This window comes from Phoenix dactylifera, unplaced genomic scaffold, assembly GCF_009389715.1.
Source record: "Phoenix dactylifera cultivar Barhee BC4 unplaced genomic scaffold, palm_55x_up_171113_PBpolish2nd_filt_p 001039F, whole genome shotgun sequence".
Lineage (NCBI taxonomy): Eukaryota > Viridiplantae > Streptophyta > Magnoliopsida > Arecales > Arecaceae > Phoenix > Phoenix dactylifera.
The window spans coordinates 36,040-63,434 of NW_024068391.1; the positions used below are offsets into that span (position 1 = coordinate 36,040).

Below are 27,395 nucleotides of genomic sequence, written 5' to 3' on the forward strand. Positions count from 1 at the left end.
CCAAGTATGAATTATTGGATTTTATTTTTGGTTTATGAAAAAGTGATTTCATGAACTTGAAATCCTCAGACATGGTTAAGCTTTATTGATTTCTACAAAGTTTTGTTATCGTGCCATATTTGGTTATGAATAACAGCTACCGCAAAAAATTTAATATTTCTAAAGAGCTTGATCATTGCATGATTTTGTTTTACTTGGGCCTCTTCTTTGGTGGATAAATACTATAGAAAAGTTGATCAACTTTCTATTGACGAACTTACCCATATTTTCATGCTTCTAGATGACTAAGTTATTTTTCATGGATAGCATTTATTAATAAAATAAAAAAATATTTTTTTATTTTGTTTCTAAAATACCTTTATAATAATAATGTAATAATATTATAACATAATACCATATATTATATTTTTATTATTTTACAAAATAATATGATATAATGTACATTATATTATATTATATATTATAATTTTATTATAATATATTTTATTGTAACACATTATATGATATTATTATAATATAGTAGATAATAAAATATCACAATATATTATATTATTTTAATATAATATAGTATTTTATAATAAATAATAATATAAATCATCTATATTGTATTATATATTATTATATGTTATATAATATAATATGATATAATTATATATAATAATATTTGTATAATAAATATATTATGAAAAATATGGATACATTTTAGTATTGCACTTGAAAAATAATACAAAAAATATAGATAATAAATTTCAAAATTATTTTTTAATATATAAAAATATAAATAAATTACTTTTTTTAGTCTAAATGTTATCTATTCCTTGCTTTGCAAAAAAAAAAAAAAAATTGATTTCGGGTAGGCGTCTTCCAAAGGACTGCACGTCCCTGTCGCTCAAGCCCCAGCTCCTATTCGTCCATTCCCCTCATCCTTCTCAAGCGAGCACCCAACCGCGGCTCTTTTCCTCTCTTCCAATCTCCCTCTATAGAAGTCCTTCCCTTTCCTTCTCCCCGAGCGAAGCTACCAACCGACAAAGAAAGAAGGGCAAAAAGATGGCAGCTCGAACCCTCTCCGCCCTCCCGATTTCTACCTCCACCTTCCCCTCCTTCTCCAAAAACAACAAGAAGCCCATCGTCCCCTCCCCCTCCTCTCTCTCGCTTCCCTCCAACCACCGCAAGCCCAACCCCATTGCGACCTCTCTCCTCGGAGACCCCGCCCCTCCCTCTTCTGCGTGCGCCAGTATCACGCCTCTCTTCCCCAGGCCCAGCCCTTCTCGCTCCCCCGCCGTCTTCTCCATGCTCCCCACCGCGTACCAACCGCCCCTTCCAAACCCTGTCTTCAAGAATCATTCTTGATTGCATTTTTGATTTCTCAATCTTATTTCTTTCTTGCAGGAAACCGGAGGGAGCTCCGACCGAGAAGAACCCCAAGTATGCTAATTTGATTCTTTTTCTTCGATGAGGATTGTGTTTGGGTAATGATGATGATTTTGTAATAAATGGAGCAGGTGGTCGGTGAGGGCGATAAAGTCTTTCAGCATGGCGGAACTGGAGGCGAGGAAGCTCAAGTACCCCAACACTGGGACGGAGGCTCTCCTCATGGGTATCTTGGTCGAGGGTCAGTACTTAATTCTAAGATTCATGGTCCTTAGTCTTCTTTCTGGTATAATTTAGTTGGTGCTTCTTATTTTGAGCGGTAAGCTTGTTTGGACTAGTTAACTTGCTTAATGATACGATGTACAATAGCCTTTTTGCTTCTCAGAAACTAGAATTATGCATTTAGAAGTAATCTTTGCTTTAGGGATGGAGGCGGTATCATTGAGGTAACTATCTATTACAGATTGACTTTGGTACTCTAAGTTGCATCCCATTCATTTCTATCGATTTTTGGTTATGTCATTAGGATATTCCTAGGTTTACCCCTTCTCTCTATGCAAAATAGAGTACCTGCTTGGTCATCTTTGGGTTTTTTTCTACATGGCCAAACCAGCCAATCAGTTATTTTTTTTTTCATTATCTTAAGTCCATGTGATACCTAAAAGTTTTGAGCTTTTCATTACATGCTTTTATTGCTGTCAGTTTCTTCACTGTGGTTGGGAGGGAGGATTCCTCAATCCTCTTCCCACATGAAAGCTGTTTGCAGAGGTTGATAAGAATTATGTGTCTCTGATTTCCTCTTGCCAATTAGAAATGTAAAAAGCAGTCAATCAGGTACTAAAAAGATAAGTCTGAGTAATGCGATATCAATTTGCGGCTTTTGCGCTATATTCTTCAAAAGGAGGGGATTTTAGATTCATATTGATTTTCTGTTCAAGACTTGGTCCGAAATTTCCCAACTGGGTCAATTGAAAAAGTGTATAGAGGATCTTGGTCATATTTACACTAGAGGAATGTAATTTTTCAGATAGAGAGATTGCCTTTTTTTTTTGTTTCTTTGGAACTCCATTTGCATTACTCTGGTGCTAGTTCGTTCATTTGACTGACCCTTCTCTTGCCCATGTTTATTCGTTTTTAATTTCCGTAAGCTTGAAACAACTCCTCTCCAACAAAGGAGTAATCCTTTTCTTCTTGATGCCTTCATTAGCTTTCCTTATCATGAGAGCTAAAAGTGATTTCATTTTTCATTCTCTTGGCTTTCTTGCGTTGTCTTTTAGGCCTTCTCTTATGTAGCGACTGGTGGGTGAAAGTGCAAGTACTAGCAAAGTGATCCTTCATGCTATCTGATCAAATAGTCGATTGTCCAAGCAACAAGGGTTAGAGATCACAGGAATAATATGATATTGGAAATTCTGTTGACAACCTTTTCTAAATAATGGAAATGCAAACTTTACAAATTTCAGTGGACATGTCTTGACCTCATAGGCTTATACAATATTGGAATGCTTTTCCAGTATTAGAAGAAACTTCTGAACAAACTCTTTTTACACAATGTTCATTCAACTCCTATTAGGAATGATGGTTATGGATTGACCTCAGTGTTGAACATACTTGTGCATTGCTAGTTTTCCCTTTCTCTGTAAAAGCCATTGAGATCTGCTTAAAAAGAGCAGAATACTCAATATGTTCTTAACTTCTTTAGCATCTTTAGGATATCATAGAGAGTCTTCATTTTCATGCTCGCGCTCATGTTCCTCGTTGCAAAGTTGGAATTATTGAGTAAGTACAAATCAAAGTGAAGTTTTCCCATCCTTGGGACTTAAAATATGTAAGGATATTCGTTTCACATTATGATGTCTCATATTTGATGGTCCACTTTCATCAGGTCTTGAATTTTTGACAGGATTCCTTGGTTACTGCCTTTGCTTATTGGCAATAGGTGACACATTGTGCAGCATATAAGGTCCAATACATATAAATTGTACAACTTAAAAATTTCACATTTTGTATCTCTGTTGCTTAAGAACCCTTGTATGTTAGACTCAGCAAATATGCTTCATCAGGATTCTGAGCACTTGGTGCTGCCAACAAATACATTTTTAACCTTCACTTCTCCCCAAGTGGAGCGAGCAGTTGGTGATGCTTCTTCCCAAGTGACAGTAAATAAATGGTCAGACCTTTACAACTAGTCTTGCACACTATACGGCGAAAGAGGCTGGCTTTCACACCACTCTAGTCTCAAACTGACATTTTATACCTATATCAATTCAGACTGATAAAATTCAGTTCTCCCATGGAAACATCTTTGAACCACACCATTTTATGAATGTCCCTTGTCAGGCCATTTATTTCACCTCTTCTATTCTTTCTTGGTGGTTGAATGATCAACTAATTACAGCGCCTTTGATAAGGTATAAAATTATGGACTTGGAGCATGTCCGGCCCTGATTCAAACTGAAATCTTGACATTATCATGAATTTACTCTTATCCACATCACACCCTTAAACATACTCCATATTGCTATATGTATTTTCATAAAGTATAGATTTGTTCAAATTCTTACATACTTCTAAAATAAACTCAAAAGTTCATAAGAGATAAACCTGAAAAAATTATGGATCTATGGATAATAGTAATACCTATCAAGTCATAAGTAGAACCATTTACACCATTCATCAAGTTTTCTACTTCTGGATTAAATTGAACTAATTTCATCTGATAGACTGAACGGAGCGTGACAGGTATACATGCCCATTTTTAATCAAATTAGACTAGCTTAAGAGCAGAGTCTATCACATCATCTACCATCATGACAGGGCAACTTTAAAAATGGATTTACTTGGTGCAGCTGAAAATTTGCAATCTGGTTTTAAAATCAGTGTTTTTAAACATGGCTTAATTTTTTTCCATGATTTTCTCAGCGCACAATGTTTCCAAACATAGCTTGAAATTTAAAGTATATCTTCCTTCTTTCTGCACTAAATTGATATGTTATATCCTCTTTCCATGTGTTATACTCTGTTGATGTCCACCCATCCAGCTGCAGGTTTTACATCTTGGACTGATAAAAAAAGGCTTTATGGATTGGATTTTTTTCTTTCTTTTTGGTTAGGCACAATCAAAAAAGTGGAAACTTCTTTTTTTATTTAAGTGAATCATTTTTTAAGTTGCTATGGTCGTACCTTTTCATATAAGACAAAAGGATCAAATATTGTAAAATAATCACACATATTGTGTATGGCATGCAAGTTTAGTAAAGAACAATTTTGGACTTGTTTGGGGGTTACTAATAAGTGCATCAAGTGGATCTTTGGATTGGTATTGTGTAATAGCTAATAATCATTGTGTTTCTAGGATGGAATCTCATATATTTTGTCTCTCTTCAATTTTACTACCAATACTCATTTTGTTTGAAGCTGTTTTTGACTATATTTGTGGCACATTTGATCCAAAAGTTTACTAAAAACCCTACTTGAGTATAATGAGTATATTTTAGCATGTTTAGAGAACATGATGATTCATCCAGCCCTAATTTTTGTGTATCTGATAATATTATAAATCAGTTTCTTAAAACCCCTAATTTCCTAATATCTTTAGATTGCCACATGTGTCACCCCTTTTTGGATTACTTCTATCTCACCATTATAATGGGAACTCACATGTTTTGACTATACCCCACATTTTGACCCCGGTTTTTAGTGCACTTTCCATATCTCTAAGGACTCTAGCCTTATGAACATGGAAGTTTATCCTCCAGTCCAAACAAGAAAATTTTTCTATGTATGTCCACTACCATGAGCTTACTATCTTTTTTTTTTTCTTTTCTCTCTTTGTAGTTCTATTTTTTTTTCCCTCACTTGAGGTCAAGTAAATTGGTCGCATGCATACCATGTGTGAAATTCTAGTTTATTGATGTAGAGTTAAATATTTTTGTTAGAATCACATCTAGCTGATCCAGAGTCCAAATTTTCTTCATGCTTTACTTTAGGTTCAAACTAGGTTAATATTTATCAAGCTGTAATTTTGGGTTTTTCGGGCCTATTTGATGTTCCATGGAATCTTAGAAACCCTCTGTTTGTGGTTGCTTTTAGCATTACTTCACTTTCAGAAAATAAAAGTAATATTTCTAAGATTCTTTTAGTGTTCAAAAAACATATTAGGTGTGGCCAACTATTTTTATTTTTTGTTATATACAAATTCAGGAAAACCAAATCCTTTTCCATCCTTTGATGGTGGCAATTAGGATGATGATGGTGGTGGAGGTGGCGGTGGCAGCAGTAATGACAATGGCCTCTATGGTGGAGGAAGCGGAGGCGGTGATGGAGGTCGTGGCTGTGGTGGTGGCAAAGGTGGTGGTGGTGGTGGTGGTAAAAAGGGTATCAAGGAGGGGGTTCCACTTAAAAAAACTTTAGTTCCTATTTTTGGAGAAAGTGAAAGCAGGATTTTCTTGCTTTCACTTTTCTCAAAAATCATAATAATGCTTTTTTTTTTTAAAAAAACAGCAGCACCAAACATACCTTTTGTCTTATTTGCTGTGTTAACAGAAAACCATGAGAAAAGCGATGCCAAACAAGCCTTAAGTTTTCTGGAGTAGGGTGCATATCTTATATTTTTTTAATTAATCTTTAGAGAATTTTTCTATTATCTTTTCATACTATTCTAAGTAAGATTGTTGTTAACATGCCCTACTTTAGATTTAGATTGGGATTTTAACATATTGCTATTATGTTTTCAAATAGTTCCATGGCTTTGCATGTATGGTTCCACTGAAATAAGAATTTTACTAATTTTGAAATATTGTTGGTTATTTTTTATTAGGAACATGATTAGTTTTAAAGTTTTGAAGTTTTAACTTAATCAGGAGTCTTATTTTGAGCCAAATTTTGTAAGTTAATCTCCTAGGTTCATTAGAGGTTGCCTGGGAATCCAAGACTATAAGACCTTGTTTTGGAGTTCTAAGGCTCTATAACTTAGGATCCATGAGGAGAGACAAATTTTGTACGGTCTATGGTTTATTTTATATGAATAAGTTCCTTTTCTAGGAATTTTCTGCCGTTATTTTCTTCTTTCTCAACTTTGTTTCCTTCTCCATTGCATCCTCTTACTTGCTCGTTTATCTCCCCAGTGCATCCATATTTTCTGTTTATAAAGATTGGCCTAGATCATAATTTTTCTATATTACACTGGAAAATTAGTTGCAGCGTTAATGCCAATGGGCTATATCATTTCATATACTAATTGAATATGAAAAACATAGATGAGGATTTAGAAATATCAAGGGAGCATGTTTAATAAATTCTCATAGAACAAGATCAAAAGGTAGATTACTTTTACAAAGGAATTCATATTCAATTAACAATTTTAGGTTCTTCGCTCAAGAAAATATGTACTAAAGTAAAACTATTTTCTGTTTACATATCCAGCCGCTTGACCTCTATCATCTCATCTGTCTTGGGCTTGAAACCTTCCTAATCATGATGTTTCTCAGGATGCATCTGGTAAGAAGTTATAGCTATCTTTGATGATGTCCAAATCATGTGCTCCACAATTTGGATCAGAAAAAGGGAAAAAGATCCAGATTGGACCATGAAAATCGGAATTGGAAGATTAGATTATCAAAACTTAGGTTGTTGGATCTAAATCGTGGATTGTCTGATCCATTGGATCATCCAATTCACTTTAACTAGCCCCTGGTGTTCATGAACAAATTCAGGGTGATATCTATCAACAATGATGCCTGTCCTTGTTTTGGTACGAACAATGAACCAATGCTCACATATTTTTTTATATTTTCAATAATAAACTATATCCTATTCTTTCCAATTCTTCTATGTTCTTTAACTACGCATTTAAACATTTTCTTGCGTCTCTATTGCTCTCAAAAATAAGAAAAAGGGTTTTGGAGGTTTTGAGGAGAAGAAAGTTCCAAATTTGGGAGCTTTTTGATCTTATTCCTAGTTCTTTTTTATTTGAATTTGAGAGCTTGTCTACCCATGTGCATCAACATCGAAGGAGAATGAAGGCGTGTGCTTGCATAGATCTGGATAGAGTCTGTCTCGCTCAGTAAAGAAGAGTACGCGCGCTACGGCTTGCGTAGTGAATCGGATCTTCGGGCAACCAACCCAACCCGGCACCTGGTACAGCAGCCTGTGCCCCGAAAGCTCGCACAAATTGAGCCTTGGAACAAGATTTGGTCTAAGTTCGGATAAAACCTCTTGTATACCTACATGTCTATTTATTTTTGTCGTTATACTAGTTTATTTTGGTTCTATTCTTACTTACGATTTAGGGGTCATTGCTTGGTGCAATGGTAAAAGGCTTGGGCTGAACCTACACCACTTTGTGCAAAATGAAGGCCAAGTTTTAGGTTTGTTCCAGTTTGCCCCTCCTAGGACCCTGGATTGTGGGGATGTACTTCTTTTTATAAAAAAAAACTTTTTTATTTGTTCTTGTGATTTACAGGCTGTTGAGTATAGGGAGGAAGAAGCAAAATGATAATGATATCACATGGGAACATTGCAAGCAAGTTACTTTAGATAATAAAAAGTGCTTGCTATGTAATTAATGTTATGGAAAGTTTTGGGAAGTGGTTTTCCAAATGAAGCATCACTTTGCTTGGACATATCCAAAGGTCGGAACTGTTTGCAAGCAAATGGTGGGGTTGTTATTCTTTGGAAGAAGCTATTGGATGCTAATTAAAATGAAAAAGAAGAAAGGCAAAACAATATGATGTTAGCCATATGGATTTTATTATAAAGATAGGGAAGTTGATGTACCAAAAAAAAAAGATTGGGAAGTTCAATTGAGTGACAAAGGAAAAAGGTGACAATGAATATCTATCTTATTCTAGATAAGGATGAGCTTGGAAAAAAGGAGGCAAGTTATACTTAATGAAATTTGGAAGGAGTAGGATAGGGGTATGGTTTGTGGCATGGTTACAAATACAAATTCCATTCCATGCAATGTTATTACAAGTCCTTTGCAATGATGGTGGAGGGTGTTGCAAATTAAGGGACTAAAGCTACTAAGCTACCATGAAATTATTAAAACAAATAGTTTGAAAAGGAAGTGAGGAACGTGGACTCTTTGATGGAAATACAAACGAATGAAGGGAAGAAAGAGAGTTGCATTATCATGTGAATTCATTAGAAGACATGGATGTGCATCACTGTTCATGCATGAAACAAAGACAACTTGTTTTTGTGCATGGACGGTGCTCCAAGGCTATTTCAACTGGATCGGATGATGCACAATTTGGATGGCCAGATTCAATTTCGGATTGTTCAATTTTTTTTTGATTCTGATTCCATGATCTAATCTAGATCATTTCCCTCTTTTTTGATCTGGATCATGCAATCTAGATTGTGGATCGTATGATCTTGTGATTATCATATTTCCTTTTTCCATTTTGAAATCTTTAGTAGCGAGGTTTACGAACTTGGTTTATGTTTTGGTTTTGATCCCCCAATAGAGTTTTGGTTTCTGTAGTTTTGGTTTTGATTCCATGATCTAATCCAGATCATTTCTCTCATTTTTGATCTGGATCATACAATCTAGGCTGTAGATCACATGATAAGCTTTATCTATTTCTTTTTCCATTATGAGATCTTCAATAGTGAGGTTTTAAAATTCGGTTTTTGTTTGTGTTTGGATCCCTCCCGATAGAGTTTTGGTTTCTATAGTTTCAGAGGTTTTGACAGTTTCGTTATGAGTTTTGGAGTTTTGGACCAAACAATTTAAAAGTCCTAATAAAATTAAGAAAAATAAATAATAAAATAAATCAAGACAAGTTATTTCAAAGTATTTGATTTGATTTTAGGTCGTCTAGAGACCTAATTTATATTATATGGCTAGTTTTAGGCTGAAATTTGATTTTATTGAATCTTGACACATTAATTACATCACATGAATGTACTAATTTATTAACAAAATATCACTCGGTTATTCATAAACTATAAGAAATGTATAAAAGAACATCTCTACACCTATTAAATGGAAAGGAGAAAGAAAACTCAACCCCTCTCTAAAATTCAGAAAAATTAGAAAAAATCCTAGAAAAATTGTCTCAAACATCCAGAATAATTTAAAAATTTATCTAGTTATCTAGATAAGCAATAGTTATCTAAGTATGTTAAACATATCTATATATGCTAAAGTTATCTAAATATTTAGAAATATGTTTAGAAAGATCTAGAATTATCTTAGGAAAATGCAATAATAGAAACTTCATATATACTCCCCAGAAAGAAATTATTTTAGAAAAAAATATTTGTCTTTATGTAGAAATTATTTTAGGGAAGTACAGAAACTGTAGGAATTATTTGAAGCCATCCATTTAATATCCCCATGCAGAGTTCTCATGCAATGGGAGCCATTAGAAATAATCACCATGCGTTGGACTCTTCTTAATTATTTTAGAAAAAATTATGAGGACAAAATTATTTAAAGCCGTCTATTTAGAAATTGCTTAGAGGAAAAAAAATATTTTAGGAAGCTTGCTTCTTAATTTTTTAAGAGAATATTTTCCTCCATGTAGAAATTTCTTAATTATCTAAGTAGACGTAAAAACTCTTATTAATTATTTTAGGAAATACAGAAACTTTTCTTATTTATTTTTTTGTTGAGCCTTATTTGGGTATCACATAAATTAATTTAGGGATGCAAAAATTTTAGGAAATTTTTGAAGGCATCCATTTTGAGCAACCACACATTGGAAGCTGTTAGAAATATCACTAGGCACCGACTCTTCTTAATTATTTTTAAAAAAATTATGAGGAAAAATTATTTGAAACTATTTGTTTAGAATTTTCTTAAAGGAAATTTTTTTTCAGGAAGCTTGCTTCTTTATTATTTTAGGGAATATTTTCTTCAAACGTGGAAATTTCTTAATTATTTTAGAAAATGCAAGAAACCTTATTAATTATTTTAACAAATTTAGAAAGCTCTTCTTAATTAATTTTTGGCGAGCCCTATTTAAATTTGACATGAGAAAAATATTTAAAAAATGTTCCAGCCAAGCTGAAATTTCTTAAGTATTTTAGGAAACACAGAAACTCTTATTAATTATTTTAGGAAGCATAGAAACTCTTCTTAATTACCTTTTATCAAGCCCTATTTAAATTTCACATTTGAAACAATTTTAAAAAAATTACATTCCAGTTGGTGCCATGGTGATTGAAGCGATTGGGAGGGTTAAAGTGTCGGTCGGTGTCTTGGAATGGTTACTGATTATTAAATACATTCTACTTATAATTTATTTTTCATTCTGTTTTTTGAAAAAATATTTATTCTTCTATTATATAAATTTATATTTACATTTTCATTAGTTCCTTGCGCATTGTGCATGGCATTCTTGTAACATTAATTATATATCTCATCTCAAAAATAATATCAAAGCTCCTAGGAAGGCATAAACACCTTTACTTCTACATATTATGGTGTTCTTTATAAGTGAAAAACACACATCAAGGTTGCATCTTACCCACTATAATAATATAGTTTGTAGTTTATATCATAAATAAAGTGGATTGGGTCATTAAAGCCTAAGTAAATGTGTGGTTGAATTGTATTGATGAATGGTAGAAAGTGTTTTACATAGTTATTTGTGAAAGAAAGAATAAAAATAAAAAATAATAGTTTTGGTCGGTAACCTAAACCAGCTGAAACTAAATGAAACCAAATCTTTAGTTTGTTCTTGATCGGTTTCAGCTGAACCTTCAAACCTTGCTTAACAGTGTTGTAGTTTTGAAGTTGTTCATTAGATTTATAAGAAAAGTTTGTGAAGCCAAGGAATTTTTGGATGCATCATTGCCTTGATATCATCCTTGGTGCCACCGAGGATCCTTCTCTTCAAGGGATTTTCTCTAAGTTCTTATGCAGTGTGATGCAAGATATTTCTAAAGGTATATAGTTTATGGAAGTAGTTAGTTGTTTCTTATGTTTTCCTTAAAATTCATATTAGTAGTGCCTTACTTTAGTAATATACTAGGATAGGAATGTAATATCTAATTTACAAGTTACAACTTTGTTAAAATTGCTTTTGGTGTTCTTATATCTACAAGAATAGGAGCTATAATGAAAATCAATATGGAATGAGGGTTGATATAGGTTGAATTGAGTGAAATCCCCAATCTGCTCAACTTCTAGTTCCCTCTAGATATGACAGTTTTATAAATTGAACATTAGTTGCCAATCTGATTTGTTCATTTGAATTCATCCATAGAACATGGAAACTCAATTAAACTATTTTCCTCACTTTGAAGAAAGTCTACAGCCTAAAGGTTACCCTCTGTCATCCCTCTTACTGTAAATTGTTCAAATCTGCTTGATTTGTTGGCGTAAATTTTTTTGAATTTTAACCTATTACCTGCCTCCATCCCTAAATTTATAACCCTTGTATGACATTGAAATTTTGTCATGGGAATCAATCACCATTTAGCTCCTTCTATGCTACTATGTGTATGTGCATGTAGGACTCTCGTATTACTCTCCACTTTTTTATTCACATGTAATATGAATACAGACACTAATATGAATACTAAAAAGAATATTATGAAGTACAAAATAATTATGCAATTGATCCTTAACTTCTTCATCTGTGCTTTTGTGCTGGAAGTTTTCAGTTCCTACTTGTTGCTTTATTCTCAACTTCAGTACTTTAATGCATGCATAATTCTTTTCCTCATTTTCTTAGTTTGCTATGCAGCGTGCCTTCAGTTTCTTATTTTACAAGATTAATATATAGTGCTGCATTTTTCATGCATACCAACCACTGAGTCAGTTGTCCTCTTATTCCAATCATGAATTTACTAAACAGTTTCATATTGTGCTGTTTATCATACTCGTTTAAGAAGATGAATCAGAGGTAGACTTCTACTTTAATAATAATTTATAATAAATTGGACCAGGAGAGAGAGCAAAAAAACGGAAATCAAGTACAGAAATAACAAGAAATTATAAAAATTCTAACCTACCAGAAGAGCTAATAAAACACCCTCAATCGAGAAAATATTAGAAACTTTTGACCCCTAGGGTTGGATTATAAGACTAAAACTGGCAAAAATAACAGAAAATAATCATGTAAAGAATGAGTCTAACACCAATATCCAAACCTAACCCATTCAATAGGGAGCCATCATTCTTCGATCTAAGTTGGCTAAGGACGTCATTCTTAACAAGCTTATGTAGATAAGATTCGAATGAAGTGAGAAGTTACAGGGTTGACATTTGGAATGTGGGACCTGAATTCTCTGAGTTAAGATGCCTTACAATGCCTGAACTATGTATGTGAGTTTATCCCCTTCAATTATATGACTGATTCTCCTCATACTTTTCTCAAGATAGGTTTCTTGATAGTCTAGCTTAAGCAATTTTATTGGTAACGTTTTATCCTTGACAAACTTCCTATCTCCAAAGAAGTTATTATGCTGCATCGAAGTGCATTTAGGGCTCGCAATGTTAACTTTCCTTGTAGTTGAAGAGGACTTAAATCATTTAGATCTGTGTTTTTCTTTTTATTATTGGGGTGAATGTATAACCAAGGATCATTGATTGAGTCTTTCCCTTTTCTCTTGCTTGCAGGGACCAGTGAAGCAGCAAAGTTTTTACGTGCAAATGGAATTACCCTTTTGAAAGTGCGTGAGGAAACTGTCAAGTTGCTTGGAAAATCTGACATGTACTTTTTCAGTCCTGAGCATCCTCCATTGACTGAACCAGCCCAAAGAGCGCTCGACTGGGCTGTTGATGAGAAACTGAAATCAGGTTATTCCGGATCTGTATGGCTATATTGTTCTATTCCTATCATGACTTCTGTATTAGTATAAAGCATTAATGCCACTTTCTTTATTTTATGATACTATTTTCTTGCATAAATAATGTACGATCCTACTTGGATGGTTGATTCGGTTATATTGTCTCTTAGTACACGTCAAATAGAGAATGGGAGGACATTTGCTGTCCACTCATTGAAGGGAGTAAGGAATCTGCTGCTAAAACATTGACTCTATATATAGTGGGAAAGCCTCTCAGTCTATGCCATTCAAATTGAAGATCCAAACTCTTGAAGGTGATCTACATTACCAAGTGCCTAGAAACTAAACTTTATATTTTTTGGTGGTCATTAAGTTAGTACAAAAACGAGCGGTAACAATTATAGGTAAAATACATGATAGAGTTGGAAATCCTCTTTATGAATCATGATCTATGCATCATAAATATGGATAGATTTAAAATCACTAGGCTTTGATGATAAGTTCATAGTAAAACATAATATCATGTTATTAAAACCATCCATTTTGGCACCTATTTGATGATTAGGTTAGACACCACCAATGCACATGAATTTTGGTTTCTAGGCTTTTTTTTTTTATTTTAAATGTAGATCATGTTCAGCAGTTTGAATCTTCAATTTACATGGTCCATCATTGTTTTTGAATCGTTAGCTCTTTTTTCAAGGAGTTAACATGAAGTGTGTAGTCCAAATCACATATGCGTGCATGATTCGCTGTACTGGCCCTTACTGAGAGGTACAGGGCGTACTATACCGTACCGGTTTGGTACCAATATCCGGTATGGGTGGCGTATCGACACTTGGTATGCCGAAATGGCCTTGTACCATACTATACCGACACCGTGCTAGTGTGACACTAGTACGGGGTCCGGTACTGAGACGAACCTTGTATGCATGTATGTATCTATGTATGTGTTTGCTTGCTTGTTTGGGTTTAAAAGTGTCATAGTTAGGGCTAGGCTGGGCTGGGCCGGGCTACACCCCTACCTGAGCTTGGCTCGAATTTTTTCGGGCTTCACGGCGAGCTTAGGCCTGAAATTTTTGGAAAATCCAGGCCCTAGCCTGGCTTGAGCCCAAACCCGGGCCCAACCTAAACCTGATTGGGTCGACCCGAATTTGTGGAGTGGAGTTGTTGCCCAAGGTGACAAGCCAAGAGGGGGGATGAATTGGTTTCTCTTAATTTTTACTATCTTACTTATGTCAATTGATGAGTTAGTGAAATAGAACAATGCACAATACAAACACACAAGAAGTATAGTGGTTCGGTGCTCTCCTAAGCACCTACGTCCACTCCCCAAGCGACCCCTTGGGAATTCACTATAATCCTGCGGATTACAGTTGGATTGTTTTCCGGGCTCACAATCCAAAAACCTTTACACTTTGGTTTTCCGGGATCACCAAAAACCTATGTTGGTTTTACGGGCTCACCAACGAACCTTCACAATTGGTTTTACGGGTTCACCAATAAACCTACACAATTGGTTTTACGGGTTCACCAATAAACCTACACCGTTGGTTTTATGGGCTCACCAACAAACCTTTACAAGGTGATTAATAAAAGAAGGAAGAAAGTTGAAGCTCCTAGATGAGCAAATATAACATTTATAATCTACAAAGAAGAGTTTAGAGAATAGTTATCGCTTGATGAGACTTCTCTCTTCTTTTTCAAGAATGCTTCACTCTTCAAGGGTGGATGGAGCTCTTAATATCTCTTGGAATCTGCTCAATAACTTTCTTTTGACTCTTAAATGAAGCACTTGGATGAAGAAGATTAGGACACTTGTCTTTCTTGTGTAAGCTTTGATATTTTGCAAAAGGATGTTTCCTCTGATGAATAGTGTCACTTTAAATAGTTTCCTTCATCCATTGGACAAGCCCCAATGGTTAGAATTCAAAAACTAGCCGTTACTCACTGTTGGGAGGTCAAAAAGTACTTCTACAGAACTAGCCGTTATGCTTCTGCCCGTGCTTGGGTCGACTCAACTTTTACTGGGGTCGACCCAACTTTCACTTGGGTCGACTCAGCATTTACTAGGGTCGACCCTCTCAGAACCACAGAACCTTGCATTTCAGCCTTCCTTCACTTGGGTCGACTCAACATCTTTTTGGGTCGACTCAAGGTTCAGTTGGGTCGACTCAACTTCCACTTGGGTCGACCCTCTCAGGGTTTCCAGAGAACCTATTTTTGAATGTCATTGCCTTTGGGTCGACTCATGTTAACTTGGGGTCGACTCAAGTTTGGGTCGACTCAAGTTTCATTTGGGTCGACCCTCTCAGGGTTTCCAGAGAACTGTTTTCTTGAGGCTTGAGGATTGGGTCGACTCATCCTTTACTTGGGTCGACCCAACTACTGTTCATCCGTGCCATTTTTGCAGAAGTGTGCCAGATGGTTTCTTGATGTGCCTGGGTCGACTCAATCAATCTTGGGGTCGACTCAATCCACACTTTGCTGCAACTTAAGGCTAGATTCATCCATATAAACAATGAAATGCATCTTTATCTTATTATACTAATGTACTGAGAGTGACAGATTTATAAATGATGTATCGAATTAACTTGTAACATACTCTTGATTATTGTATTAATCATCAAAATACCACTATCATCCTCAATCTCCCCCTTTTTGATGATTACAAAATATAGAGTATGAGCCTACTGATACTTATCTTAAAATTAGTTTTAAAAGGGCTCAAGTTGCTGAATTTCAGCTTTTCAAATTTGAGACTGAAGTCTCCCCCTTTTTCATCCAAATGTTTCCAATTTGACCTTTTGAATTACTCTCCCTTTCTTTTATATTTCATTAAAGATGAAACTTCAAAAATTTGAGATAAAGCATGAGTTTCAGATTATGTATCGAGGTGTGAAAGGTATGTGCCAAATTCTGAAAGTCTATGTGCCAAATTCTGAAATTCGATTTAAATCTTAGACTTTAACATTTTCATTGTTACAAATTGCTCCCCCTTAAATGTATATCCTTTCCTATTATAATGTTCAACTTGTTTGTCAACTTATTTCTCTTTCCTTGCTCAACTTATTTCGTTTTCGTTGCTTCTCCCCCTTTTTGTTATCATCAAATAGGTGCATGGGAATAGACACAATAATTAACAAACATTTCAGTTTCATTGATCAAAATGGAACATTGTAGTACAATAATGCCAAAACAAAACAAATACAATGTTCCTCAATCAAAGTACAAAGTACATGATCAACACAAAATACATATGAGAACTAGATACATATCCTAGGCTCTAATCATAATGCTAATATCAGCCTAGGGGGTATCTAATGGCTGTGATCTAGTCCTCATCCTCCTAGCATAAGTGGCGAGGGGAGGTCGAGCCTGATGGGACTGAGTCTGGCGTGGAGCTCGGTGAGCTGGATGACTCTGTGCCGAAATCTCTGACTCAGCTGCCTGGGGCACAGATGGTCCATGAACCTCTCTCTCTCTCCGTAGAGCTCCTATCTGCTCTCTAAGATCGCTGATCTTAGCAGTCATAATATCCAATCTGCTCGTCAGTCCATCAGTGATAGTCCTCGCCTGAGCTGACATAAGCTCAGTCATCCTACTCCAAAACTCATCTGTGTATCCCGCAGGAACAGATGACGAAGGTCCAGCCTCTAAAGGTGCTGTAGGATGATCCGTAGGCTCCTCATCCTCAGGGATGGGGTCTCCAATCTCTGGTGCATCACCCTCTGGTGCATCACCCTGAATCCCAGCTCCAGCACGTACCCACTGCCCGTTCACCTTCTCATAACCCATGCGAATAAGGGATCGTGCAGTGTATGTGTCAGTGAATAGTAGATGCCTGGAGATCTCTCCCTCTACTGATATATCATGCTGTCGGAAGATCAGAGTGAGTATCATACCATAAGGCAGGGAGACTCTGGAGTTGCATATGACCTTTCTCATCTGCCTGAGTATCATAGCCGGAAGATTCAGGGGAATGCCCTGAATAATGTGCTCCAGATCTCGCTCAGAAATGAGATCAAATCTCCCGCTCTTCGGAAATAAAATCCGACCTATGAAGTTGTGCAACAACCTCATTTCAGCTGAAAGAGAGCTTGCTATTACATTTTCAGAATAATCGAAGTCTTCATTCTCAAGAATCAACTGCAAGGCTCTCAACTTGTTTTCGGGCTTTTCTGGAGTTGCTCCTTCGCAGGGGAGATGAAGCAACTCACTCAAACTCTCTTCGGAAACTCTAACCCTTACTCCTCGAACTTCAGATATAAGCCCTCCCATTCCAGTTTTCAGGAAGGCATAGAACTCACGGACCAATCCTGGTAGATCACCACATCTATGGAGCAAAGATACTCCCATCCTTGCCTTCGGATCCATTCCCCTAAACGGAACCCTTCTTGATCCAAAAACTCGGAGTGGATCCTTCTCCCCGTGGTAAGCGGTCTCCCCGCAAATTTCGCAAGTTGGACTGAAGGGGAGGGAGGAGGAGGAGGCTCTACACGTGTCTCACTTTGTGGAGACACTGTAGAAGGCTCTGTAGCAGCCCTATCCGCACGGGTGATCCGTGAAACCCTCCCGGATCGCTTGGCTACGGCTCTCTTGGGTCCCATTTCTTCAAGATCTTGATGTAATCTACTGTTTGGAGATGATTGGAGGAGATTTGAGAGTGGAGAATAGGGTTTTCGGAAGAGGACAAAGTGAAAACAGTGCCCTAGATTGCTCACGGGTCCCCCTTTTAACAGTGGGGTCCCGTCGTTGGGTCGACCCTATTCTGGATTGGGTCGACCCTAGTTCAGAAATTTTTCTCTCTTCCTTTTCCCTTTTTAAAAATTTTTCTTTCTTCCAATTCTTACAAATTCTTACTGGGACAATGATACATGAGTAAGGAATCTATAGATGACTAGTTTGACTAATGTTTTATGGGTTTTTAGAAATGGGAGGAGTGTATCATGAGACTGCTTGCTCCCTTTTATATCTCCTCAATAAAAAGGATCACATATGCCTAATTTCCTCCTAAGCGTGCAAAATCTATCTTCACTCAAAGATTTTGTGAATATGTCAGCTAATTGTTTCTCAGTACATACATGCTCAATACATATGTTTCCATTTTGCACATGATCTCTAATAAAATGATATCTTATTTCAATGTGTTTGGCTTTAGAGTGCTGAACCGGATTTTTAGTAAGGTTGATGGCACTAATATTATCACACTTTATAGGAATGTTATCTAGTTTAACTCCATAGTCCTCTAGTTGTTGCTTAAGCCATAATACTTGAGCACAACAACTACCGGTAGCTATATATTCAGCTTCAGCCGTCGACAGTGCTACTGAATTCTGCTTTTTGCTAAACCATGATACTAAGTTATTTCCTAAAAATTGACATGTTCCACTAGTGCTCTTCCTATCTAATTTGCATCCAGCAAAATCTGCATCTGAGTAGGCAAGCAAATCTAGACAAGAGTCTCTTGAGTACCATAATTTTATGTTTGTAGTTCCTCTTAAATATCTAAGGATTCTTTTAACAGCACTTAAATGTGACTCCTTAGGATCTGATTGGTATCTAGCACATATTCCCATACTAAACACGATGTCTGGTCTACTAGCAGTAAGGTAGAGTAAGGATCCAATTAATCCTCTATAAAGCTTAATATCAATCCTTTTTCCTTTCTCATCTTTGTCTAGCTTACTAGTAGGATTCATTGGAGTGCCTACTCCCTTGTGATTTTCATTCCCAAACTTCTTTAATATTTCCCTTGTATACTTAGTTTGATGAATGAAAATACCTTCTTTGGTTTGCTTGATTTGTAATCCGAGAAAGAAACTTAGTTCTCCCATCAAACTCATCTCGAATTCTCCGTGCATTAAATTAGCAAACACTTTGCAAAGATTATCATTTGTGGCACCAAAGATTATGTCATCTACATATATTTGTACCACTAGCAGATTTTCGTCTTTTCTTTTGAGAAAAAGTGTTTTATCTACATTTCCTCTACTGAAGTCATTATTTAGTAGAAATTTGCTTAATCGATCATACCAAGCCCTAGGTGCTTGCTTCAATCCATATAATACCTTATGTAGTCTAAACACATGATTTGGCAATTCATGATTCTCAAAACCAGGAGGTTGCTCTACATATACTTCTTCCTCTATAAAATCGTTTAAGAATGCACTTTTTACATCAATGTGATACAATTTGAAATCCATGAAACATGCAAAAGCTAGAAGTAATCTAATAGCCTCTAATCTAGCTACGGGAGTAAATGTTTCATCAAAATCTATCCCTTCTTCTTGATTGTATCTCTTAGCTACAAGTCTAGCTTTATTTCTTACAACTACCCCATTTTCATCTAATTTATTTCTAAAGATCCATTTTGTTCCAATTACAGAGTTTTGCTTTGGTCTCTCAGTTAATGTCCATACATTACTTCTTTTGAATTGATTTAATTCTTCTTGCATAGCATTTATCCAATTGGTATCTTTTTCAGCTTCTTCATAAGTCTTAGGTTCTAACTGTGAAACAAAAGCAAGATAATCATTTAAATTTCTAAGAGAGGATCGAGTTCTTACCCCTCGAGATGGATCACCAATGATTAAGTCTTTAGGGTGTCCATATGCATACCTCCATTCCTTTGGCAAGTCTTGAGATTGTGCTGGCACGCGATCATTTTCCTTATCTTGATTTGGCACGTCATCAAGATTTAATTTTTCAAAGTTAATAATTCCTGCATCATTATCAAGGATATTTTCTTTCCTAGCAGACTCACTATCAGACTCATCAAATATGATATTAACTGACTCTTCGACTACAAGAGTTCTTTTATTAAACACTCTGTATGCCCTGCTAGATGTGGAGTATCCTAAGAAGATACTTCATCTGACTTGGCATCAAATTTACTTAGATCCTCCTTGCCATTGTTTAAAATGAAACATCTACATCAAAATACTCTAAGATATTTAGCGGTTGGTTTCTTATTCTTCTAAAGTTCATAAGGAGTTTTCTTGGTTATAGGTCGTATTAAAACCCGATTTAGAATATGGCAAGCAGTGCTTATAGCTTCAGCCTAAAAGTACTTTGGAAGATTTGACTCGCACAGCATCGTGCGTGCCATTTCTGCCAAGGTCCTATTTTTTCTTTCAACAATCTCATTTTATTGAGGCGTTCTAGGTGCTGAAAATTGATGTGAAATACCATTTTCATTACAAAATTCTTCAAAGTGTTGATTTTCAAATTCAGTTCCATGATCACTTCGAATTGCTATTAAGGTGAGCTTCTTTTCATTTATGATATAATTATAATGTTTCAAGAATGCTGAAAATGCTTCATTCTTATGTGCCAAAAATGAAACCCATGTATATCTTGAAAAATCATCTACTATAACTAGTCCATACTTCTACCCTCCTAGACTCGCAGTTCTAGTGGGTTCAAATAGATCCATATGTATGAGTTCAAAAGGCCTAGTTGTTGATACTATATTCTTTGATTTGAAGGATGATTTTGTTTGTTTTCCTAATGAGCATGGTCCACAAATTTTGTCCTTTTCAAAGATCAATTTTGGCACATCTTTTATTAATTCTTTCTTGACTAGTTTTGATATTAATTCCATACTAGCATGTCCTAGTCTACGATGCCAAAGCCAATTTGTTTCATTTTTCTTTTCTTCATTAGTAATTAAACATAATCCATTTTTCTTGCCTAATTCATGAAGATCTACCATGTAAATATTTCTTTGCCTTTGTCCTATAAGTACAATGCTGTTATCTTTAGGATTTGTAATTATGCATACTGATGCTTCAAATGTGACTTTAAACCCTTTATCACAAAATTGACTTATGCTAAGTAGGTTATGTTTCAAACCATTAACTAATAAAATATTTTCTATAAAGGTAGATGGAGTAATGAAAATTTTACCCTTTCCAATGATATACCCTTTTCCATTGTCTCCATAGGTTAGTACTCCACCCTTCTTAGACTCCAAGGTGACAAATTGGTATACGTCACCGGTCATGTGTCTTGAACAGCCGCTATCTAGATACCATCGTTTATCCACCTTATTAGCTGCAAGACACCCCTGCAATCAAGATCAAGAATGAGCTTTAGGTACCCAAACTATGTTGGGTCCTTTAGGGTTAGTACTTGATGTTCTTTTTGGAACCCAAACTTTCTTGGATTTAAGCTTATAATTATTACTCAATTTGTTGTAGCTAGACTTTCTATAGTTACATTCATATGCTTTATGTCCTAATTTATTGCAACAATGACAAGTAATATTTTTATTTTTAGCTTTTACAAATATGTTCTTTAAGTATTTTTGTTTCCTATTTGTTTTATATCCTAATCCAGCCTTATCATATACAGCTTTTTGACTATCAAGAATCATATTTAATTTGGTTGAGCTAAGTGTAAACTTGTCTACTAAGGATTTATATTTTTCAGCATCTTCTTTTAACTTGATATTTTCAGCAATTAGATTCTTGGTTTCATTTGTGAGTCTCTTACTTAATGTTTCATAGTTATGAGATAGTTTCAGCTTATCTTTGATAAGAGATTGATTTTCTTCTTTTAGAACTTTATTTTTATTGATGAGTTTTTTGTGTTCTTCAATGAGTTCTAAAAATGCATCATGTAATTCATCAACAGTAAAATCACATTCAAGTTCAGAATCTACCTCATCGTTATTGGCCATATGGCATATTTGGGCCATCTCTTGATGATCTTCCTCTTCCGAACTTGACTCCTCACTTTCACTCCATTCAGCCATGAAGTTCTTCTTCTTAAGTTTTCTTGCCATCCAGTTTAATTCCGGGCAATCTATCTTATAATGCCCGGGCTTGTTACACTCATAACAAATTGGTGTTTTCTTTTCCTTTTCTTTGTCCTTACCCTTTTCTTTGCTTGAGCTATCTTTGAAGAAGGGTTTCTTTTTATGAAATCTCTTCTTACCTCTCATAAATTTTCTGAATTTTCTTCCAAGCATAGCCATTCCTTCATCAAATTTATCATCATCATCAGATTCTTTCGATTCAGTTTCTTGTTTTGGAGTGGTAGACTTTAGGGCAATGGTCTTTCTTCTCTTGACTTCATCTTCTGAATTTTGCCTCATGGTCAACTCATGGGTCATGAGTGATCCTAGAAGTTTCTTCAATTGTAGTGTATTGAGGTCCTTTGCTTCCTGAATTGCTGTTACCTTGGCCTCCCAAATTCTTGGTAGAGACCTGAGAATTTTTCGCACCAATTCAGAGTTAGTATAAGACTTTCCTAAACTTTTTAGCCCATTTATGATTTCAGTGAAACGAGTAAACATTTCAGTTATGGACTCAGTGGATTCCATTTTAAACAATTCATACTTATGTACTAATATGTTTATTTTTGACTCCTTAACTTGATTAGTTCCTTCATGTGTGACCTCAAGTTTATCCCAAATTTCTTTTGCAGAGATGCATGTAGATATTCTATTGAATTCACTTACATCTAGTGAACAGTAAAGTACATTAATCGTTTTAGTATTTAGTTGTGCTAGTCTTCTATCACTTTTATTCCAATCCATTTCTGGTTTGGGTATGATAGTGCCCTCTATACTAATTGTGGGCGTGTGAGGTCCTCTAGTTATAATATACCACAATTCATAGTCTAGAGCTTGAATGAATATCCTCATCCTAGCTTTCCAGTATGTGTAATTTGTGCCATTAAATAGAGGAGGTCTATTTGTGGATTGCCCCTCACTCATAGAACATCCCACTTGGGTTGTCATGATCTTTGACTCTTGATTGTGAGATCAACAAATACTATAGGAGCACCTTGCTCTGATACCACTTGTTGCCCAAGGTGACAAGCCAAGAGGGGGGGATGAATTGGTTTCTCTTAATTTTTACTATCTTACTTATGTCAATTGATGAGTTAGTGAAATAGAACAATGCACAATAGAAACACACAAGAAGTATAGTGGTTCGGTGCTCTCCTAAGCACCTATGTCCACTCCCCAAGCGACCCCTTGGAAATTTACTATAATCCCGCGGATTACAGCTGGATTGTTTTCCGGGCTTAAAATCCAAAAACCTTTACACTTTGATTTTCCGGGATCACCAAAAACCTATGTTGGTTTTACGGGCTCACCAACGAACCTTCACAATTGGTTTTACGGGTTCACCAATAAACCTACACAATTGGTTTTACGGGTTCACCAATAAACCTACACCGTTGGTTTTACGGGCTCACCAACAAACCTTTACAAGGTGATTAATAAAAGAAGGAAGAAAGTTGAAGCTCCTAGATGAGCAAATATAACATTTATAATCTACAAAGAAGAGTTTAGAGAATAGTTATCGCTTGATGAGACTTCTCTCTTCTTTGTCAAGAATGTTTCACTCTTCAAGGATGGATGGAGCTCTTAGAGAGCTCTTGGAATCTGCTCAACCACTTTCTTTTGACTCTTGAATGAAGCACTTGGATGAAGAAGATTAGGGCACTTGTCTTTCTTGTGTAAGCTTTGATATTTTGCAAAAGGATGTTTCCTTTGATGAATAGTGTTACTTTAAATAGTTTCCTTCATCCATTGGACAAGCCCCAATGGTTAGAATTCAAAAACTAGCCGTTACTCACTGTTGGGAGGTCAAAAAGTACTTCTGCAGAACTAGCCGTTATGCTTCTGCCCGTGCTTGGGTCGACTCAACTTTTACTGGGGTCGACCCAACTTTTACTTGGGTCGACTCAACATTTACTAGGGTCGACCCTCTCAGAACCACAGAACCTTGCATTTCAGCCTTCCTTCACTTGGGTCGACTCAACATCTTTTTGGGTCGACTCAAGGTTCAGTTGGGTCGACTCAACTTCCACTTGGGTCGACCCTCTCAGGATTTTCAGAGAACCTATTTTTGAATGTCATTGCCTTTGGGTCGACTCATGTTAACTTGGGGTCGACTCAAGTTTGGGTCGACTCAAGTTTCATTTGGGTCGACCCTCTCGGGGTTTCCAGAGAACTGTTTTCTTGAGGCTTGAGGATTGGGTCGACTCATCCTTTACTTGGGTCGACCCAACTACTGTTCATCCGTGCCATTTTTGCAAAAGTGTGCCAGATGGTTTCTTGATGTGCCGGGGTCGACTCAATCAATCTTGGGGTCGACTCAATCCACACTTTGCTGCAACTTAAGGTTAGGTTCATCCATATAAACAATGAAATGCATCTTTATCTTATTATACTAATGTACTGAGAGTGACAGACTTATAAGTGATGTATCGAATTAACTTGTAACATACTCTTGATTATTGTATTAATCATCAAAATACCACTATCATCCTCAGGAGTGTGGTTCATTGAATCACAAATGGCTTTTTCATTGATAATTTAGAATTCTAGTTATTTTAACATACCTTAAATCACATCCAACTATTATGCCTTCAAAAGATTTTATAAAAGCTTGAAAACACCAATACTCAATAGTTGTGAGCCCAAAGGTTTAAGGAAGGATGATGAAGGGCTTGAGACTTGTTCGAGCTTGAATGCACGCTCCATTTCGGGCCTTGTTCGGGCTCGGGCCGGGCCTAGGCCTGGGCCGGGCCAATGATATACCTGAGCCCGGCCCAAAAAACAAATGAGCTCTATATTTAAGCCCAAACCTAGCATGAAATCTTTTGGGCCTAGCCCGTAGTCTGACCGATGGGCCTTGGGCCGGCCCGAGCCCATTTCCAGCCCTAGTCATATTCATCAACTTTAAAAGTTGGATGAGAAACAATTGAGTCAAATATGGAGCAGGCAGGATTGTGCTAGTGCAATTTAGTGATGTTTCTTTGCACAACCTATTTTCCTGTACAACATTGCTAATTTTGTTTTTCCCCACACTGAGCTGGATTTCATCTTTCTTTATTTGAAGATATGCATATCTAGGTTAAAGTTGTTATTTATTTTATTTAAGTCATTTTAGGAGATTTTTTTCCTGAATGTCTTAGTAACTTAGGATTATGATTAGTTTATTTAACTGATTTTTAAGTGAAGTTATAAAGGATTATCAGAGAGGCTGCTTTGCTTCTTTTCATGTATAATATCTGGAAGATCCAAAGAGAAAAATAGTTAAGAAGTATACAATTTACCAAATAAATTTGCTCACTTTGAGAAATTGATCATTGGATTTCTTTTTATGAGAGTAAAAATATTTTGGCTACTGTATCATTTAATACAGTCAATAGTACTGTTACATGATTAATGATCACCTAAAAAGAGTTAACATGCAGTACTCTGATTGTTATGATATCTTATGAAATATTATTTTCAATTGCAGACACTTAATAACTGAAGAAACATTTTGTCTTCAAGAATCTTCTTTATATAGTGAGTTTGTGCTGTTTTCAGTTGGTGGTTGTGTTGTCATTGACCAATGCCTGGTACATGAAATTTGATGGAAGTAGACTTGGATCTGGGTTTTCATCTGTTTGCTTCTAGGCATTTAGCGCCGTTGCCTGAATATCAATATGCCATGCTTGAATTCAGTGACCTCTTGTGCTCCTCATTTTCTTTTATCTGCTTCCTTTTTTCTTCTGCATAGTGTCATCTTATTAGATTCATTCTCAAGAGTTTGAAAGAAGAAAATATTTGTTACTATATGAACTACATGGTTTCATTTACTCCATAGATGACAATTATTACATAGCTTATCGGTAAACTCTAAATTATATCTGGTAATAGACTTTTAGAATAATTGAATATTAAGTTACGGTAGATCCTATTTTTACTCTACTGGCAACTACTAGTAGATGATGAGCTAATGGTTTGGGGATAATGTGGGCTTGTCAGGAGATTAAATTTTTTGTTTTCATTAAGTTTTTATTGTGAGCATTCTTGTGGCTTGTGCTTCATAACAACATAAGATAACTAAACTATAAAACAATGTGAAGTTTGAGTTATTTGAGAGGCTTCCGGCAGTGGCAAGAAGCAGTTGTATGAGTATGTTATTCTGGAGTGCATCTGGCGCATCACGTCGAAATTTTTAGCAACTAGGAATGGAAGGAGCTAAAGTTTTGTCCATGTGTCAAAAAAAAAAAGTTAATCATGACCGATAACATGGATTCTCTACATAGATGGGCCATTGGCACTGGGGAAGCTCTATTTATCATACATGTAAGCAGTTGTTTGATGCTGCTGGAGTCTATTCCTGTTTGAGCTGTAGAGCCTGGTGCACCTGCAAGCTGGTATGGCGTGGTGGACACACATTGTATCGCCATGATATTTTACATGCACCTGATGTCTGGTGAAGTGTTGTCTCCATGCTAGTCGTTCTAGGTTTAGGCTTTAGATTTGAATGTGCTGATAGTTGTGTTAAGTTTATGTGAGAACTACTTATTTTGGTGGTGGATATTTGTTAAACTTTATTCTGGCTCCATGATATCATGGATCATTATGAAAGAACTTGTTTTATCTTTTGGGTTCCTATGCCATTTGTTTGGGATGACTCTATATGTTCTTTTTCATGATTTGTTCATGTCAAGGGGTTACATCACCACTGCATCACTTAGTACCATCACTTCAACGAAGACCACTTTTCTTCACTTTCTTTATGTCTGCCATTATATCAGATTTTCATATTCCTTGACAATGCAGGTGACAATGGAGAGGTAACCCCAACACATTTGCTTCTGGGCATATGGTCAGAGAAAGATTCTGCTGGTCACAAGATATTGGCTTCCATCGATTTTGATGATGAAAAAGCTAATGAGCTGGTCAATTCTGTAAGTTTCAAGCCCATCTTCTTTCTAGAGAGCTAGGTTGGTAAATTGTCGACTGTGACATGATTCTTGTGACATGCAGGCCAATGAGGATGCAGTCATGACCTATAGATAGATGCCGAGGAAAATTCCGTAATGGCATATATTTTCTGAATTGGATGCTCAAAGAACCTCCCATTCAGCCCCATTCATTTTTCGGCAAATTTCATTTTCATAATTAATGATCTGCTTACAAGGTTCATCGTGGAATCATCAACCACCGATGTGGTGGTAAGGTGTGTTGAGAAAACTTCCCATAGGATTTTGTTTTTGAATCCTTATCAACAGGGCATCTGTGTGTACGATCGATTCAGTGCATCTAGTCACCCATTATTGTGGGTATTGTCAGCCTTTTACGTTTGGTCCTTGCATTGTTGAAGACCAAAACTTGTGAATCAAAATCCAATAGCATCCGGTTTTGGTTTGCTTCAATCGTCAAAACTTATGTTGCCATTGCCTTTTTATGGTTTATTGCTACGCTGTTAGTGGTCATGTACGACAGAAATTGTCATGAACTTGAA

At 36.0% G+C, this 27,395-nt stretch overlaps 1 protein-coding gene across 3 annotated transcripts; it reads left to right on the forward strand.

Annotated features, from left to right (window-relative positions):
- Window positions 1-909: 909 nt before the first annotated feature.
- LOC103722635 (ATP-dependent Clp protease ATP-binding subunit CLPT1, chloroplastic-like) lies at window positions 910-27,395 on the forward strand. 3 transcript variants are annotated; one of them, XM_039121321.1, is made up of 7 exons: window positions 910-925; window positions 964-1,304; window positions 1,390-1,425; window positions 1,503-1,612; window positions 12,953-13,132; window positions 26,711-26,838; window positions 26,918-27,351. In XM_039121321.1, exons 2-7 carry the CDS (start codon window positions 1,048-1,050, stop codon window positions 26,948-26,950), a joined length of 744 nt encoding a protein of 247 aa, XP_038977249.1. In that variant the 5' UTR covers window positions 910-925; window positions 964-1,047; the 3' UTR covers window positions 26,951-27,351. The 3 variants fall into 3 exon arrangements, with proteins under 3 accessions (XP_038977249.1, XP_038977250.1, XP_038977248.1); XM_039121322.1 differs by lacking the exon at window positions 910-925 and having other exon boundaries at window positions 932-1,304; window positions 26,918-26,941; window positions 26,983-27,395; XM_039121320.1 differs by lacking the exon at window positions 910-925 and having other exon boundaries at window positions 932-1,304.